Source organism: Pelmatolapia mariae, linkage group LG3_W, assembly GCF_036321145.2.
Source record: "Pelmatolapia mariae isolate MD_Pm_ZW linkage group LG3_W, Pm_UMD_F_2, whole genome shotgun sequence".
NCBI classification, from domain to species: domain Eukaryota; kingdom Metazoa; phylum Chordata; class Actinopteri; order Cichliformes; family Cichlidae; genus Pelmatolapia; species Pelmatolapia mariae.
Genome location: NC_086229.1, coordinates 43,401,119 through 43,421,229, shown reverse-complemented (window position 1 = coordinate 43,421,229; position 20,111 = coordinate 43,401,119). Strand labels below are relative to the sequence as shown.

General features: G+C 38.7%; 1 protein-coding gene across 3 annotated transcripts in view; it reads left to right on the top strand.

The window, feature by feature from the left end:
• arhgap36 (Rho GTPase activating protein 36) overlaps window positions 1–20,111 on the top strand; it is a 75,085-nt gene that overhangs the window by 34,478 nt on the left and 20,496 nt on the right. For all 3 annotated transcript variants that reach the window (XM_063469450.1, XM_063469452.1, XM_063469451.1), the window contains exons 2-3: window positions 6,613–6,769; window positions 17,907–17,975. In XM_063469450.1, the coding sequence (XP_063325520.1) occupies window positions 6,613–6,769; window positions 17,907–17,975 (226 nt within the window). The remainder of the gene's footprint in view (window positions 1–6,612; window positions 6,770–17,906; window positions 17,976–20,111) is intronic.

Genomic DNA, 20,111 nt, shown 5'->3' with positions numbered 1-20,111 from the left:
GTTGCTCCACAAGGGGGTCTTTAAGGAATCATTGACCACCCTGAACATTTTCTCCTTTGTAACTTTTCCTTGGACCTGAACAGTTTGAAAATCCCTGCTGTATGTCAGCCAAAAAGTTTTTTGGGATTCAGGGATAAATCTTGCTTTTTCCGGCTGATAATTCGACCCTGCAGGGGTTTAAAATCGTGGGCAATTGCAGTATATTTGTCATAGCTTTATTAATACACATTACATTACAGTTTTACATACACTCTAGTTTTCAAGCTTTCCCAGATGTTTGGTTGAACAGGGAATCAATAGTCGTCTCAGCAAAGAAATAAGCAATGTTATTATGTTAATGGAAACAATTAAAATGTTCTTGTAATTCAGGAAAAATGAACCACCTCCTCACCTCCTGCTAATGAATGAGAACGAGAGGCAGTATTTATCTTTGCCTCATTTGCACAGTTTGGCCAAGAAGGTAGGAGGTGGGTGGGGGGCAGAATAAAATGCTGAGGTTAATGATGTGCACGGTGAGAAGCACCCAAGGGAGAGACGACTATACACAAAACAGCAGCGTGTTGGAGAGGTGAGCAAAGAGGGGCAGTGAAAAGCATCCAAGAGCTCTGACACCATGTTTCTTACTGTGCTGTGTCATCAGATGGGGGGCACAGCATCAGAACAAGGTTATATGACCTGCTTTTAAATGCAAACTCAAAAATGGGCCCAGTTTTAGCAGGTGCTGCTTTGAACAACACGTCCTTGATTGCAGTGATCAGTGTCCTGTTTGATCTGCTGATTTGCTTCTTTGAAGCTCCGCAAAGTCTCATCTCTTATGTGTTTATATGTCATCACATTTCCAAGTTCTGTGAGAAGTCAGAGTTTATTTTGGTAAACATCTGGGGAAAAAATGAAAAAGCTTTTCTTTTACTGTCTAAAATCAGTAATGAGAGGTTTAGGTCATTGTATTCCACTTTCTGCTACCTTCCTGTGTGGTTTGTCTTTCATGTGGCTGCACTGCCTCATTTCCTAGTTCCTGGTATTGAAAACTCATGATTGTACAAAAAGAGAAAACCTACAGAGTGAAGGAGGGTCTTATTTTAATAGTCAACTAAGTCAACAATACTCTTTTTAAATCTTTTTTCTCCTCGTTTTCATGGTGAAATGGATTGGAAAGATTGGAAAGTAGTTACTACGATCAAATACTTTGTGTAAAATAGTCTTGAGTTTAGACTACAGTGATTTCTAGTTAGTTTTACATCAGTGAAATTTTTGTATCACAAGAGGAAAAAGAGCACAGAGCCAGACATGACAGATTTCCCACACATTATTAATGAAAATAAAATTGTATCTGTAGCCGAGTGACTCAACATTTACCAAACCATTCCTGACAACCTTTACCATAAATGATGGACTTTTGAAACATTGATTGCCGATTTGATGTAATCAGAACATCGTGAATAGCAGCGCTCACTTACTGATTTGTAGAAACGCTGGATTGTGGTTGGTGAACATAACTGTTTTAAACATGGTTGAAGCAGAGTGAGATTGTTTAACGCTGGGGAAGCAGACACTGGGATCACAGCTGGTAATAACAGGGTAGATGCCAAAATGTAGCCTTCGAAGATTACAAAACATTAACTTGCTAAAGTTTGCATATTTTGGTAATGTTAACCACAATGATCATCCAGATCATGGCAGCATTAAGGGCTTGAATTTAAGGCAGCTCGACTTGGTTTTCAACTTTCACCTGGACCCACGTGAGCTGAATAACTCACATGATGTCTCACAAATGATTCATAGCTTTCCCCTGTGACTCTTAATGACTCACAGGATGACAGAGTGGGTCAGACGTTTCCAAGGCGAGATTGCCAATAGGGGTTAATACCAGGCACTCTGCATGAGTTTCTAGAGTTTTTGGTAGTAGTGTCCAGTTGAGAAGAAAAAGACTGGCATGGTATTCCAAACCACTGACCTTAACAGCTATGGGAGGTGCTACCGTAGTAAAAATCAAACAAACCAAAAAAAAAAAAAAAAAAGGAGAAAATCTGGATTTTCTTCCCAGTGAACAAATCTCATTACTTACAGTTGTGTTCAGCAGGTTACATCATGGGCATGAATGTCGTGGTAATTTGGGGTTTTTAATGACTTCTTTGAACTGTTCTTTTTCCAGGGTGGAAAGAGTATACATTTTTCTGACTTTAGAAAAACAAGAATTGGTGTGCAAAAGTATTTGGGTGTATTTTATCTTTTTTATCATCTTCTTATGAGATTTGTTTTCTTTCTATGGACCATAAGTCATATGAGATTGATTTAAAATACATACCGGCTCAAATAAATACACACACTCACTTAAATCTTTTAATGAGTGGTGCTGAAGGACCTACAATGTCTTTTAACTTGTCAAGGCCAAGGCCTATAACCTTCTCATTAGTGATCATGATTGACTACAACTGGTAGCTTCTCTTTGCTAACAGAAAAAGGATTTGTTTGACACTCATGGGATTGACCAATACTCGGGACGATGGAAAGGTCCAAGGCCAAACCATAAGAAACTTGATTGAGGTGCAACTTGCTAAGAGACATTTAATCAAATATTAGTCAGGATGTGAATGTATTTGGGCCTGCATGCATACATTTGAACCTGTGTAGAGAAAATCCAAAATAAATTCAAACTTGTTCAGCAGTTCTTGTTTATTTTATTGATTGATTGATTTAAATCATCAAAGATGTATGCTGCACAGTCATTCCACCCTGAGAAAAGAACAGCTTGTGTTTAAACTTCTGAGCACAACTGAAATTGTTCATGAAAGCAGAGTTTGAGATATGTTGATCCATCCTGAATGTGTGGTGAGACCGTTCAAACATCCACCACAGCAAGAGAGAAAATACACATAAGGTATAGGTTTAAAAACTGCTCATGAGATATGACATTTAACTTAAATGTCATGTCTAAACTTTGGCATTTCATACAGCAAACCATATTGCCTGTGGTATTGTTTTCCACTGAACCCTGCTGCTTTGAGTGAGTTCATGTTACCAGTTTTAGAAAATGTGGATGAGGCCTCAGCGCTCTTTTGTGGGCAACTTTCATCATTCATCATTTCACTTTCACCACAGCCTATTTGTCTGGTTGTGTTTAGCATTAAGAGCAAAGTAATTTTGTCCAATCACGCTGTGCAGTCTGCATTTAGTCATGAGAAAATCATGCACACGTGGATCTGTTTCCACACTCAAATAGTGCACAGCGAGACCTTCAGAGAATTAAAATGAAAAGATAACATGACTGAACAAAGCGAGAAGACACAAGAAATAACACAACTGTGAGAAGTCATACTTACTAAATATTTTTATGTATAAAAAGTTGTCATAAATGTTTATATCAACCTATCATACGAACCTTGAACTTGACCTCCGGGTACAAAGAACCACTTTATGGCACTTTAATTTTAATCTGCTATCTATATCCTGATAGCGGTTAACATTTGACCACCACAAGCAGCTGTTTCTTGGACACATGTACAAATTTCTGTTGCGGTTTAACCACAATTCTCATGTTAGCTGTTGTTTATAACTGTTTGTAAAACCTTACTAGACCAACTGGCATGCATTAGCAGCATGCTAGTGTTTTATGGGAACAATTAAAATCCATAAACATAATATTAGTGGTCTTTTTCTGGACTCTAAAATAAAAAGTGGGTTGGGTCTACTAGCCATTTCATTTGGGATTAGCTCATGAGCACCATCTGCTACACCCTGAACTGCAGCCAGTTTCTTTAGACTGCTGTGGAGTTATTAGAAAGCACAAGTTCTCTCCTAAAACTAATTTCACAGCAGTTGGTGACGTAATCACAACCTTTAATCTTTTGATTTGTGTTGCTGAACAGAACTATTCTTATATACAAAACAATCCAAATTTGGAGGTCAGGGAGGAGGAGGGTGTGGACGACGACTAGGTCATCTCAACTTTGACGCCATGTTCCGGCTTTTCACAAAGTTTCATGAAGTTCAGCTTTAGTTTGGGAGTTGACCGACAGTTTGTCAATTTTTTTTTTAATAATCAGCAGAGAAACATATTGTCACTAAATATGATCCTATTAGTTAATAGTTTTTCAGTATAAAGTTCTTCTCTTCTACATTTTTTGTCATATTTTACTTTTTCCTTGCTAATTGTATCTGACACCTGTGAAAAATATTATTTCATCCAAAGTACTGTAAATGTTTATTGAATACAATGCATAGTCAACGTCTAAAGGAGTGGGGTCTTTAGATCTTTTTGGCTTAGGACCTTCTTGTCATGTTTCGGATCTCCTTTAGTTTTTAACAAAGAGACGTTTCCCTACAAACTTCCCATGCGGTTTCATTTAACCACACGCCACAAGAATTTGAGGCACAAAGATGTAAAGTTATCCCATCTGGACGTAATTTTTTACAAACTAAAAGATTACAGAAGTTGGCACAATCCTCCAACCAGAGTGGGGAACCTAACCCCAATGTGGTGAACCAGAACAAACATCATTGGCATCGTGGCAAACAGAGGTGGTTTGAAGTCACCTCAGATCGTAGAAATAAATCAATGATTTGCTAAAGACGACGGTACAGTTTGGACGTATTGGTTACTTGATTTGCACAGTTCCTATATGCTTAGGCTGTCCGAAAAGTCGCACAGCATGCATATATTAGAAACACATGTTTGTCTGACAGGGTGAACGGGTTGTGAAGCACAGACTTAAAATGTGGAATGTGATTGTCTGGTTCTTATTAACCTGCGGCCGCTTCATCCCTCCATCAAACAATCCCCCCATTACCCCCCCGCGCTTCCTCTCAATATTCACTTAATATTGTTTTTCCTGTTTTCTTAGCATCTCTTAAAATCTCTTGATTCTTCCATTCTTCTTCTACTTTCCATCTCCATCCTTATTTATTAGCTCAGTGATTTAGCTCCTTGCCCTCCTACCTGCTGCTCGGTGAGAATCTAGTAGAAGGTAAACCGTGTTGAGGTTAAAATTGAATGTTCTCCACATTTCCAAAGAGAAACTGGGATCAGCCCTAACACTTACTATGCCTTCAAAAGACTTTAAGCTAATGCTTATTCGATCTGTGACTGTGTCTCAACCACTGAAATGTTTACCACAGCAAAGAAGTACTTCTTAAACACTTCGGGCCTTCAAGTAAACTAAGGAGCATGAGAATTTATAGTGTGTGTACAATGTATACCATCTGTGACTTTGTGTTTAAACTGTGCAGTTCAATCTTACCACCTTACAGAGATAGTAGCATTTTAATATTTTGGGCTTCAAACTGATGCCACAATGGACAAAAAAGCCTTACTTACATTAAATAATACAGGTTAAGGTTAGGGGAAAAAATCACAAAAATGTGAAAACTGCTGTTTCCTCAATCCCTCCAAGTTACTTAAAAAAGTAAAATTCCCACCTTGAAATGGTCATTGCGACATTGCTAGGGCATTGATAGTGTGGTGTGTTTTTAAATAATTTTTCAGAGGATAAATATTTAAATGAGGAAAGGTGAAAATTCATTTTTAAAACCAGATTTCATTTCCTCATTTGTCCATTCAAGGTCAGGTCCTGTTCGTAAACTGCTGTATAATCTATATTTTCCAGCTTTATTCAGTGCTCGCTGCAAAGATGTTTGGCTGCCTGCTAGAGAATTAAGGGGGTATGTAGGCTCTAAGCAAAGATAGATTAAAAGAAATCGTAATACCTTTTGATTAATAACATTTTATCAATATGAGATACAGTAAAGCAGACTAATCTGGAGTTGCAGTTGGTAATGTTTACTTCTTATAGTACTTCCATTTATTGATGCACCAATATTATTAGCATGTTGCCTTCAAGCAGAAAAAAGCTGAAAATGTTCGTAGATTAAACCTCACTAAGTAAAACAGTAGAAATCCTTGATACAATGTTTTTAGTTTCCTTTGTTTGTTTGTTTTGTTTTTTTTGTATGAATTAGAAAGGGTTATTCTTCAAAATTACTAAAGTTGAGTTATTTTTTTTAATCAAGCAGTTTTATAACCAAGATTGGCCCCAATAAACCTTATAAACAGGCTCATCTAGAGCCATGAAAGACTTAGTATAAAATGTGCAATGTAATTTAGGTTTGTTGTTCTGACAAATGCAGGCTTCCTGTGTTAAACTTGTGGATTTCCCCCTTTTTTAAAAGGTCAGGTTGTGTCTGCAGAGATTTAATGAGCTTTCACTGTGCAAAGATCTCAAGGTCAACAGACAAAAAGTGCATCACAATAGGTTTTTGTAATAAAAGGCTAAGAATAAAAATAAATACAAGCTTAAGACTAGTGAAAACAAATGAACACGCTGACTTTTTTGATGGGAAACATGGTCTCTTTTTTTATCTTGTTACACAGTGAGAAAAACAAAGCACATAAATGTGTGCTTACTCACAGCTGAATGCTCTGTTTTTGCTTTTGAAGATTTTTTTGCCTTTAAGTAGTTGATGGTTGGTTGGCAATGGTCAGAGATTGCATGTCAGTGGAGATTTTTGTTTTGCATTTTAGTTTGAAGACCATCTGGTACCCGTTGATTAATGGCTTGTGTTTCTATAGGTATTTTTGTGTCCTCTGTATCCTTTAACCATCTCTTTTCTCTGCAGGGGGATCACACGTGGGCCACCATGTTGGGACAGAGCGTGCGGTTACAGCCAGTTCCCATCCAGAGCCTATCGGAGCTGGAGCGAGCCAGGTTACAGGAAGTCGCTTTGTACCACCTGGAGGAGAGGGACCTGGACTTCAAGATCAGCATCCCTAAAGGTAAGGGAGAAGGACAGAGATGGTGTTTCTAAAGGATCTGATGGTGGTTGAGTGTAAACTGATTTCTTAACTGGATTCCTCAATATTTTCCAAAGTACTTCCATTAATTTTTAGCACTCATATACTACCTTTATTGATTTGGAGGCTCAAATATTCAAGATTTTAAAAAATAGTTAGTTTAAGGCGTACATATTTGATCTTTACCCGAAAGAATTTGGACTGATGAAATCTGGGACTAAACAAAAGTGGGCGTGATGGAAGTTGAACCTTTGTCTCCCATATCATCCTGAGAAACCAGCCTATTCATTTATGTCCTCTGTAATGGGCATTTGTTTTTAGTCTGTATCTTCTGACTTATTTGAACTACCCTACTAACTCCTGAGGCACTAAATAGAGGACATCCTGGGCTTTATATTAATATGTCATGTGTTTGGGTGGCTTCTTTTAGCTCCAAAGAGGCAGGAAATCATAAAAAAGTTAAATGGGAAGATTCTTTTCTCCTTGGTTCTCAGGAGGATATAAAAGTCTTGAGGATTATCCTTCTTAGTCACATCTACCTCCTTATTACCTAGGTTTCATAGTATTAGGTTTTACTGGTTTTGAGGCATCAAAAGGATTTGGTTCCATTTTTTTAATAAAAAAAAGCAGCATTATTTGAGTTAAAAGACACCCTTCGTTACATTGACCATCATGGAAGAATAACATCTACTTTCTGGGTTTCCAGGCTGCCAAGCCCTACCCCGACTTACATTTTATTGGTTTACTGAAAATGGGCGACTTTAGAAAAGCTAAACTATAAATAGTAAATAAGTTACTTAAGTAATTGTGAAACATAACAAATAAACCCAATCTGAGAGAAAATCAGTTTCCTCTGACACATAATTCAGAATGCTGTTAAGTCACATGGGAAAGTAATTGTTTGGAAATGGGCCTAAACTTTGTAAACTTGCATAAACATGTGATAGCCAGAGTTCAAGTGTTACCAGAGTATTTTTGTGTTTCTGTTGATTTCTGAAATAGCATTTAAGTTGCAAATCATTTTTTAAAATTTGGCACAGTCCCTAGTAGGGAAGGCTAGGAGGTAAAGGTTTAAAAACATGAAAAAATGCTATGTCAGGCCATTAAATTCATAGGGACAGGGCATGATAGTTACTCCATTACAATAGCTTCCCAGAATAGTGAAACTGATGAAGGACAACTTTGTTTTTGTGACCATTGCAGCCAATTTAATGCAGTTAAATTTCATTAGTCAGTCTTGGTGGTGAGGCGGATTGGTCTCCTTGAGGTTTGAGAATAAAAGTTCACGATGACCTGGTGAGTATGGCGCCAGTTTGGTTAGCCACACTCCTTTAGAAACTTAGACTGAATTGCCCTAAAGCAAAAACAACAACTCAGCCTGCCAGGGGAGCCATAACAGCCTGTCTGTGAATCTGAGGAATGAGCATAAAGCAGGAAGACATTAAGGATCATCTGGAACGGAATCCAGGGTGTCAGATTGATAAGGAAGGGGAAAGGGAGGCAACGTGATTTCTGTTAATTGACTCTTTATCTCAAATAGCATTGGATAGGGTCATGATTTGTCTTTTTTCCCACCGCTAGGGGTGATGATATGAGATAGCTGGGTAATATTCACTTCTTAAACCACTGACCAGTACTGCTGTTTCCAAGTCATAGTCTAGCTGGTATTGTTTTGTTTTTGATTTTAAACTTGTGGAGCTGTCCTGGTGTGAGTCATTATGGCAAAATGTGCTATGGGAGACACCTGTTGCAGCAGGAACTCCCACAATTGTGGACGAATTGTTGAATGTTAATACACTTGATTTATGCAGTAGTGTTGCATAAACACTGCTTTTACAGGGGTGTAGGTTTTCCAGATATGGCTATTTAGTTTTTGTGTAACAATGTAAAAATGGTGACTGATGAAGCATAGGTTCAAATGTCAGCACATTAACAGGGGTTGTAACCTGTGCGTTGTTGCCATTTAAAGAGATGACAAGAAGCCAGCTAACCAACAATAACAGCTGGTTATAAGCTAACATTAGCTAACGCTAGCTAACATTACCTAAAATTATGCCAGCTAACGTTAGGCTCGAGTAGCTTAAAAATCACACTTTACCTCTTATAAAAAGTTAAATTCTCACATTGCATCAGAGTTTATTGAGTGAGTATCCGAATCCAATAAGGTTTGATCTACTTCAAAGAAAGTTTCACCAGTGCTGGCTAAAAGCAGCTAACAGTAACAAAAACAACAGCTAACAGCAGCTCTTAGCAAGAGAAAAGTTAGCAACTCACGTCAGCATCGCTGTCATCAGACAGAACAAAACAGACATGGACACAAATTGTTGACTAATGGAAACATTAGACTGACAGGCTATACTTACTTACAGAGGAAGGTGCCCACTGTGTCAAGGGTTATGGACTTGAATTGGGAGGAGTAAGAAAACCAAATTACAGTGCAATCTGCTGTACACTGACATATACTGCTGATATTTTACAAACTGTATCTGAACTGAATTGTAAAGGTGGTGGTGAAGGAGACAAAGTGATATAGCAGTGTTTCATGTAGTTTAAATTAATTCTTGCCACAGTGAGTTGCCCAAATTCAGGCTTTGGTGGTGCTTGGTTTTCTTAGTCTTACATTAGACCTACATGTTCGATGAATCTCTGATAACATCAGCAGTGGAAAACACAATGCTTTCCCCCCGCTCCTGTTTACTTGCATTTCTCATCTTGCCATTGGACTTTTTCTCCACCTTTGGCAAATCTTGTGTACCCTTTTGAACTCTGAAGGACTCAATCCATCTAATAAAGTGGGCTAGATTCACTAATAAACTGCAAATCCCTCCCACACCTCACAGACTGCAGACCAGGAGGTTTCCTCTTGTGTTTATTGAGGCTGGTAGGGTCAGTGAGGTCAGGAGGATCACTGGGGCTGATGCTGAGGAAATATGACTGATTGTTCAACTGGTGTCTTTGTATGAGCAGGATCTGTTGGTGGCTTTTCGCCTGTGAGACCAGCTGGTATGTAAGCCTCTTTTCTCAGACTCAGAAGCTCTCTCCCATACTACTGTTCTCTTGCAGGGTTATTAACCCTTCGACCTCCTCAACTTTGACCACGTCGCTGATTGAGGCTGGGTATACTTAAGATTTCAAATAAACAGTGGAGCTCAATTATATCAAGGGCTTTTCAATTCCCCTCGAGTATAAAATTTACAAATGGGATATGACCACTTTACTTCTGCAACTTTTCACAATGCATGCATGCACCAAAATGGGCCTACAGGCCCTTGTGGAGATTTTTTGTAAACAAAATTCCTGTGTTAATGAAAAAAGTGTCATTTAATTCACCTTAATTTCATGCCTAAAATTATCCAAAGCACGAGTGGAGAATTCATTTTTCCAATGGCCCACATAAGAAGCTTGGACCGTTGTAGAGAGCCGCACTTATCTGAGCGGCCCTCCACAACAGTCCCAGTTTCTTACGACATAATAGGAGGAACTATTTAACTATTTACAATCCACACATGAATACATGGGGAAAAAAATTCTCCCATTTTCTGCGTCGTTTAAAGTCCCATGAGGTTTTTATAGGTTCCACTGCATGAGACCTTCTGAATTAGCTGCTTTAACTTGAGCATATTTAAATAAAACAATACCTGCATTGCCCTTTTTACCTGCAGGTTTTATACTGGCCTAGCTGTGATTCAATCTTCACATAAACGATGGATGTGGCTGCCTGAAAATTGCCATAAACGTAAATTCTGTGGTTGCCAAAACAAACCCAGCTGCACAGAAAGATAGACGAAATCTAGACGAAATCTGCCTCCTCGCCCTTCATCTCAGTAAATTTTCTCAATGAGTTTACGGTCTCAGTTGTTAGTTTAAAGTCTTATTTAATAAAATATTTGTTCATTTAGTAAATTGTAGTCACTATTAGAATGAAATAGAGGAAAAACAGGATACGCAAACAGGCACATCTAACGATAACCAAATGGCTAACCCTTGGTTGGTCAGATTCAAAAATGCCCAGCATGAGATTTTCTGTCGGGATCTCTTTATTCATCAGGAGACATCAAGTGGCCATCTTTTAAAGTCTATTGACTGCATTGGAGAACTGGTAACACCAGCTGCACCGTCTTTTAATATTCATATAACAAATAAATATGCTCAAATATATGATGTATGATTTCTTTTCTCTAAATGGATCGGATTAAATGTTTAAAGTTTGCTAGGTGTCAGTTTTCTTTTCTCATTAAATTTGTCGGTCCCCACTGCAGCTCAACAGATTCAAAGTGTGCCTTCTAAGCTGTATTTGTTTTTGTTTTCCTCACTCATTGTTTGTAGCGGTGATAACATAAGGAGAGGGGAACCCAGCATTGGACAGAAACATTCATGACGTCTGTGGATATTTAAACTTTCTGCATTTGACTGATCTACAAAGTTCAGGACCTTTTGTTGGAGGTCTTTAGATGTTTAAATCAGCTTCAAAAGTTTCAAATGTGTGGGTGTTTTGGTTGTTCACTGAAGTATCTGGGTATCTGTACATACAAGGCTTTGTTTGAAGGTCTATTCGCTCACTAGATGTCCACTCTCTGGATGTCTGACAAACATCTGAGGCATCCAAAACAAACTCAAAGTCTATTTCTTTCAGCAGCTCTTTCGGATTTTCACACATGTCCAAAATAAGTATGTGTGGTGGAATTTAGTGTGAAGACGCCCTGGAAACTTCTGACTTTAGGCAACACATATTGTGATTACCCTTGTAAAAAAAGGACATTTTTAGCTATGTTTAGCATAAGATTAAGCATCTGTAAGTGAACTTCTACGTCAATGTTTTGCGCTAATATAATGGAAATTTGTCCAGTAATCTTTTAATGATGTTATGACGTAAAACGCTACTTTTGCTCATCTAATGTTATCATTGTTGCTCACTGGGACCTTGTTTAGTCTGTCCAATGCTCTGTTACAAATTTATTGGCTTCTCGCATTACTTAAAGTCTCACAAGAGAGGAACCTTCGTAACGCATATGTTACCCATGTTGTGAGTCACGTTTTATGCCCTTACAATGTAAATACACTTTAGAGTGAACACTTGTTTTGATATTAATGCCCCAAGAAAATCTACTTTTAGCAGATAATGTTTCTAATGTATGACACATCCTGTGAGACTCCCCGTGCTCCGTGCTTTTGGGAAATCTTGTTCTTCTCTCTTGTTCATATGTGTGTTTGTCCCATCAGGTCAGGGTTCAATTAAACAGTAACGTTAATGGGAAAGATGACTAATTCACTTTATACCGTCGGTTTTCTTACTTGTTTTTGTCCTTTTTCCCCCCCGTGGTGATCACTACTATCATGGTAGATGTCCTTAGCATATGTTATTTTAATGCTCCAACATAAACTTCACAAATATCCCACGTGGACGAAATAAACTTGGCTGCTTTAAATGCCTTGTGCTCCTGAAAAAGAGCCGGCTTTGATTTAGTGATGTTGTAAACAGCAGACTCACCGACCCAAACAGTTTCCTCCAAGATACGTAAACCCAGTGAGAGCGAGACGGTGTGCAGCTTGTAAAACAGCTCACGCTCATACTTTCCTTGTTTCTTTATGAAGTCAACTTTTCAGGTAATGAGCAGCAGCGGCAGCAGATGTGAAGAACTTAATTAACCGGAGAGGTTTGTGTAAGAAAAGCAGAACGTAAATCGATTATTTAACCTAACAGACTGTTTTATTTGTAGTAAATGACCATATAAGTGCATGTGTAAATGAACTAAAAGCTCACAGTGTATTTATGCTTATAGGTGACGTAATACAGTTATTAATACATGTAATCTGGAAAAAGAAAACAGGCTGCTGCTATCTATGAAAAACTGTGACGAGCTTAGAAAAGCTCATTTTATCCGCCTTAAAAATGACTCCTTCAGCTCTCACACATCTCAGTCTCCAAGATTCTCTAAGCTCCAAATTGGATCAGTAAAAGTTAAAATGGCTGTCATTTTTTGTGTCCTGTGAGACAGTTTCCTCTGCCCGTCTCACAGACAAAGTGCTCTCTGAGTAAGTGTGGGAATATTCTTCCTCGGTTTCTCCCCTGGGCTGTAATCTCTCCAGGCCACCCAGTCTATTACAGTCTCAGCATCACCTCCCGTTGCGCTCACTCCCTCCCTCCAGTCCGTCTTTTGTTGCTTTTTTTCCCCCTCCCCATCTCCGTACGTGTTTTCATTCCTCGCGTTTCATCTCACTTTTCTCTCCATGTCCCCGCTCCCTTTATTCTCTGGGTGCTTCATCCTGCTGGAACTGAAGGACAAATCGCTCCCATAAACCTTCTCCAGTGTGTTTATACAGTTTGTATATGTCACTCTCCATTTATTTTCGTGCGTGGCCCCCGTATGCGGGTATTTGAATGTTTTATGCATCACAAGTGTGGTTTTTAGTTTTGCTGGCAGGGTCCAAGGAATTCTTTGTGAAATGTGTTGGTACTTGTGTGACAGATTTTTCTCTTATTTGGTGTGGTCTGGAGTTCATTCTCATGCCCTGTTTTATGAGTCGCTGCTCTGCAGGGACTGCAAACTAACTCGCTCTCCACTTCCTCTCGTTTTCCTGCTGTTTTTTTGTCCTTTTATTACTTCCCTGGATCATTTCAGTCTGTCCTATTTACATTTAAAACTCTTGGTTTTTTACCTATAGTTGGATTTGTGCTTACGATCCTTAAATATTTATTAAACCAGGTGAGCATCTTTGAGATGATGATTTTCTAGTCAGGTATACAGCACCAAGATATAAAAAGTTATCCATTAAAAAGAGTAAAAACTTTAAATGCTTTGATAATCTGACATATATGAGCACGGGCTGCTTCACTGGTTACTCCTTGTTAGTACTGGGTTGGTCCGCATTGGACTTCAGAACTGTCTTAATTCAACAAAATGCTGGAAACATGGAAACACTGACATGACAGAATCCCACAGTTGCTGCAGATTTATGGGCTGCACATCCATGATGCTAATCTCCCGTTCCACCACATCCCGAAGGTGCTCTATTCGCTTGAGATCATGTGACTGTGGAGGCCATTTGAGTACAGTGAACTCATTGTCGTGTTCAACAAAGCAGTCTGAGATGATTTGAGTTTTGTGACATGATTTGTTATCCTGCTGGAAGCAGCCATCAGAAGATGGGACACTGTGGTCATAAAGGGATGGATGTGGTCAGCAATAATACTTAGGCTGGAGTTTAAATGATGCTCTGTTGCCTGATAAAACATCGCCTCACTAGCCTCAGTTCTCTTTTCTTAGTTGACGGGAGTTACACACTTTGTGGTCTCTGCTGCTGCAGCACATCCCTTTCAAAGTTTACCTTGTTTTATTTTCAGAGATGCTCTTCTGCATACCTTTGTATGCACAAGTAGTTATTTGAGTTAATGTTGCCTACCTTCTTATCACCTTAAAGCAGTCTGGCCATTCTCCTCTGGCCTCATCAGCTATCATCTAAATGCACAGAGCTGATTGGCTGATACTTGTGTCAAGGAGCAGCTGAGTAGATAGTGGCAGTATATAATGAGGATACAGGCAGTCAGTGTGATTTGAGAGACCTGTCACCACGGTGACATGTAGCCATGGTCATGTGACATGGGTGTTTTTAACCACACTTTGGAGCAGTGTTTGAAACATCTATCAACCCATCCCCAGTGTCAGCTACTTGCCTCTGTGTTTCCTGCTTATGTTTATGTTAGTTTTGCATTTGGTTCCTATGCCTGCAACACATGAAAAAAAGAACACCAGAGAGGGAAACATTACTTAAAGTATGGGCTGTTTGAGGCAATTGACTCATATTATTGCAGCCATGGTCATTGTGCATGTATGATCTGATGTTTTTTTAAGGCTCTAAGAACATAATTAAGCGAACCTAACAATCGGCTAACGCAACTGAAACCACAGCATCTGTCCTGCCAGTATTGCTCCAGTTCAAAGTCACAGTGGTATTACTCACAAATAAGAAGTAAACAAAAGGACACGTGCCTGTTCTGCGATTCCTGAATTATTTTACCAGAAGTCTTGGAGTAGATGGGAAGGATTCAGTGGTCCCTTGCCCCCCTGCATCCGGCACACTTGACCTCAGGGGCTGCTAACATCAGTCAGAGCTAAAATGGTGAAGAGACAAACAAACAACTAAAATGGGATAGTAAACTGGGGTTAGGAGATAAAATCAAAAACAGTAGCCATGCGTCTGTTCATCAGTTATAAATAAAGATGGCCTGTTTAACAATCAGCTCAGACAAATAGTGTGACATTGAGGTTCTGAAGTAACATCAGCAGATTTGTTGAAGCAGTAACTGCTCATCTTACAGAATGTATTTAAACGCTGTACCTGCACGTCTGCACTTCTTAAGTGGGCAGTCATAGATTGTAAACTAGATCTGGCAGAGGTAACAACATGCATGAAATGTTTCTGGTTGTTCATTAGGCCTGCAGGAGATGTTAAATACCTGCAATTGACATTGAATGCATCATTTTCCTTGATTTCCTCTGTCAAACATCTTCAGTCGGAGCGCAGGAAAGCAGTCGAGTCTTTTACACATCAAAGTCTGGGCTGTTTATCCCCTCTTTGTTTTTGTCTTGTCTGTCACCTTAGCGCCCTGTGAATGTGCATTACGTAATCATACACATGTACATGCACACACTCATCAGTAGCAGATCAGCCTCAGCTGGATGAGGCGTGCGTTCAATGGGAGGGGCTGTGTGCTTTGGAAATAAACTTTAATTTCCTGCAGTCATGAGAATTTGACCTCTTTATCCCAGCAGCACACAGCAGTCTTCATCTGCTCCCTGCTACTTTCAGTTTTTTCCTTATTTTTTTGATTAAAGCAGGAAAAAAAGAGGGAAAAGAATGTCCGTACTTAAAAGTGCCACAAACATGCCGGACAGCATTACTTGCCATGAAGGTAACAGCAGTGATTCCTTAATAGGGAAAAGGCCTGACTTTGAATTAGTGATTTCTAAACAGCAGCTTTGCTAAAGCAAACAAAGGCTTCGTCCACACAAACCCAGCCAGAGTGAAAGGCTGTAGAGTTCCTAAAAATAAAAAATATCCCACTTGTAACAAAACATACACACCGTCAGATTTTCTGTTTTGGGGATGTAGTTCACAGTATTTTATTAAAAAAAAGGTGCGAAGAGGAAGTCGAAATGTCAGCAGTGGTTGTTTTTCAGCTCTGACTGAAATTAAGGGGAAAAACCAAGGCAGGGTAAACATTTCAAAATGAGGTATTACATCTATCTAAATATCTACCAAGACATTTTATAGAAAGTGTAGGAGTCTATACAGTCTTTGCATTACAATATAAAGCGCCTTCGGGCAACTGAAATTGTTGTTTCTGTCTTTTAGTTTTAACAGAGGTTGTTTTTTTGTTTTTTTTCAAAAAGTTATATATTTATATAATTATATACCTCTATAAATGAAGAAATACTGTCAGGAGCCAAAAAGAAAACTGTATAGCAATCAGCTATCATGTATTAAGCTAGCTTACCAGTGTAAGGATCATGTGTAAATATTTAAATCGGTAAACAATCAGTAATCTTGACTATAATACGATGATTTCATTACTTTTATGAAATTACGAGGCATGGTGGGGGGTATGATCATGAAGTTTTACTAAACAATATATGTATTTTGGACACAAATACATTTATGTAAAATATATTTAAAATGTCAAAATTTAAAGTGCATGAAAAAACAGGCGTCTAGTGGTACTGTGTCGCCTTAAATTGAATTTTCAAGGTACATCATAAATCTTTTCTCCATCCTTTTTTTCTCATGCTAAAGTAGATTTCAGTCTTAAAATCTTTTTTGGCAGAGCTCATTTTGTGTTTTGGCTTTTTTTTTTCAATCACGTGTTATCTTCAAAGATGCTTTTCCTCGATTTATTTACCTCTCTTTGTATCTTTCTTATAGATACACACATGCAACAATAAATCTCCCTTCATCCAGCATGTCAAGGGCCATTAGGCAGAGTGGGCTATTCAAAAACACTAAACAGACTCAGTCTATTGAAAAGGTTCTGTTCTCGTCTTGGAACTGAGGAAGAGGTGAAAGCAGAAGATAACAAGTGAGACGAAGAGGAAAAAGAAAAAGTAAATGTCATATTGAGGGTGAGCCTGATTGGTGGTGTCTGTTTAAAAGGACATATTACTTCCACGATCAAGGTTATAAGTATGGATTTAATACATTTATACTTACTCCACCACATACCTTTGATATACCAGCCTGGTCTCATAAAATATTCATTAAAATATAATTAATTAGTTCGTGTTCATGTACACAAATCCAAACGAGTGCTGTTTAAAGCCTAAATCTAATTTAATGCCCCAATGAAATACTTCTTTCATGTACAGGGAAGCAGACGAGGACAGTCAATAAACCAATCAGGTTTTAACAAACCCACCAAAAAAGGAAAATTCATAATTATTCATAATCAGAAATTAGTACATTAAAAATTGTGACATATTTACATAATGCTGTAAGTCTGTTAGAAATTGATTTAGTAAAACATTTTAAATGCTGGGTTTTAGATACACAGTTTTGTTTTATTTTTGGGGTTTTTTTTGGTTTTATAAGGCTTTAGTGTTCTCTCCGTGGGTCATGAAACTTGTTCTGACGCTTGTTCTGAACTTTGTAACTCTTTCCCTGATCAATACACATCATATTATAATAAGAAAAAAAACTAAATAATTTTCAGAAATAAAGACTTTTTTCTATTTAATACAGACTGCTGAAACAAAAAGCAAATCTACAGTGGAAGTGAAGTAAAACTAATTTACTCTATAGTAAGGAGTAGCTGGGGTGGCCAATGACATTGCCCTCTATGCCTCCTGGGTGAGTTCTTTCAGACATGTGCTATCAGAAGGAGGCCTGCAGGGCAGGATGGATGGATGGACGGATGGATGGACGGAGGGATGGATGGATGGATGGTAGTATTTGGGCTCATGTACAGATAAAAGCTAGTGATGGGCAAATCTCATTGATGTACTAACAAAAGACAGACATCCCAGACCAACTGTGACACAGACTTCATTGTTCAAACTAAAGCACACACATACTTGAGCATCAGAAACAAACTGTATTGACTGTGACCTTTTCTTTCTTCCCACAGAAACTCACAAGCGAAGAAAATCTCTGCGCAGGAAGTTTGACTCCTTTTCAAAGGAAAAGAAAGAGCGAGGTGAGTTCATGAAACCCCAAACCATAGAAGTGGGTAAACACGATCCCTTCTGCGGCTATAAACTGTGAATGTGTTTCCCCACAGGCTGTTACGCTAAACGTTATTATCAAACACAATGTCCCTTCTGTCCACTGAAGCTACATAACCACCACCACCACTGGCGTCCAGTGGCTTTTACCACCACTAACCACTAATGGCCACACATACTTGAAACACTGTTTAAAAAGAACAAGTGGATCAGGACTGAACTCTAAATCATGGAAGTTTCACTTAGCTGGTGCTTCATTGTTTTTATAACCGCAAGTGAACAATGAATGAACAAACTGCAAGTTTAACTTCTTTAGTAGAGCTATAAGTATTATCTACAATATGTTTGGGATTTTTTTTTTGCAACAAATGATTACATTTAAACCAAAAACACAAAGAAACTAACAAAGTCAGACCACCAAAATGAAGAACCCCATTTAGCACACATTATTTCTTATAATTGTGTTCTTCTGGGTACAAACAAAGTGGAAAAGGATTTGAATCTGGAACTTTTGGATCTAATGGATTGGTTTTTGGATCTTTGATCTACATTTGTGGAATGTGTGCTTCCTCACACCCCTCTTTTTGGAGTATGTAGTTAAGTCCATAAAAGCCTGCTCTTTTGAGTCTGAGTCCCCTTGGCCTTCGGTGTGAAGCAGTATGAAATCTGATTATTTTTGCTGGATCAGATATTCTCCAGTTCTAAACATGATTTCCATTCTCAGCAGAAATGGAGGAAGGTTTCATATTTGGCTTTAAGCCTTTGAATTTTCTGAGGGGCCCCGTGACTTTCTCCTTTGATTTCCTCCACTTTTCTTTTGAACTGCCACCTTGCCATTGTGGTTAAAAAGAGTAAAAGATATGCAGAGTCTCATCTCTGCAGATCAAATAATACTTTTCATTTCCTGGGGCTATGGTGCTGGCATTCAGCTTGTTAAGCGATGCGGTAACAACAACACTGTGTCCAAGTCAAAGCGTTTGCTGCGTTGGATGAGACTCTTGTATTTTTAACATGCTGCTCTGTTGTTTTTCTTGTAGACTCAAGCCCCCTATTTGGTCATCATTCTCTGCCTCTACTCTTTTTATTAGCGCTATTCATGTGTAGCACATCATTCGACTGAGATTTTAAAAATTACAGTGTACACTACAGCCCTGGAAACAAAACATCTAAGAGCTTAGGGAATAATCACACAGAGGCCTACTAAGGTTTAGACAATTAAGGACTTTTTCATAGCCAGTAATCCAAACCAATCAACATGGTAATGACTAACCTTATGTTGTGGATTGGCTCATCTCAGATGTACCAAAAAGTCAGTTTTTGGTGTCTACTCCCTGTTATATGATGGCGTTTGAATGTGCCAATCAAGGACCCTCAACATTTACTTTTATTGAAGACAATTTTACCTTCATCCTACCCAGTGCTCATGTTTTTATATTAGTGTTGTCAGCGTTAATCTCGTTAAAATGACGTTAACGCCATAACCGCATTAACTCGGCAAAGCTCGGTTAGTGAGTTATCGCGGATCTCCCCGTGCGTGGGACGATCTGTGATATATATTAGTCTAACCAAAGCTCTCCAACTAACCAAGTATAACCCAACTTCACTAACCGTCCAAACATCACTGATATTTGGTTTTCCATCTTCATTTACTTCCAGATTTATAGCAACTTATAGCAAAGTTCTAGCTAGCTGGCTGGCTTCCTGCCAAGGCCTCAGTCACACAGACCCAGAAACCAATCAGCGATCATCTTATAACCTCGGGTAGGTGGGGAAAAACGTGCATTCCCCAACTAGTTAGCAAGTGATTGCTGGCTTTTTGCTGTTTGCGATTAATTTCACACTAGCAACTGCCAGCAACCACTACATAATTTCCTCTGGTAACCAGCAGTTGCCGGGGGTCATGGTGACTGGTATTAAGGCCTGTGTTAATAGCACCTAGGGAATACATAATCCCAGAGGAATACACACTTTTTGCTTAGCGACCAGTGGTTGCCAGATGTTCACCAACTGGTTCTTGGACCTGGACCGTGTTACTGGGACCAAACTTCTAGCTCTTCTAAACATCATAGATCCTTTTTTCATGGATGACTACATGTTAAAGTTTATTG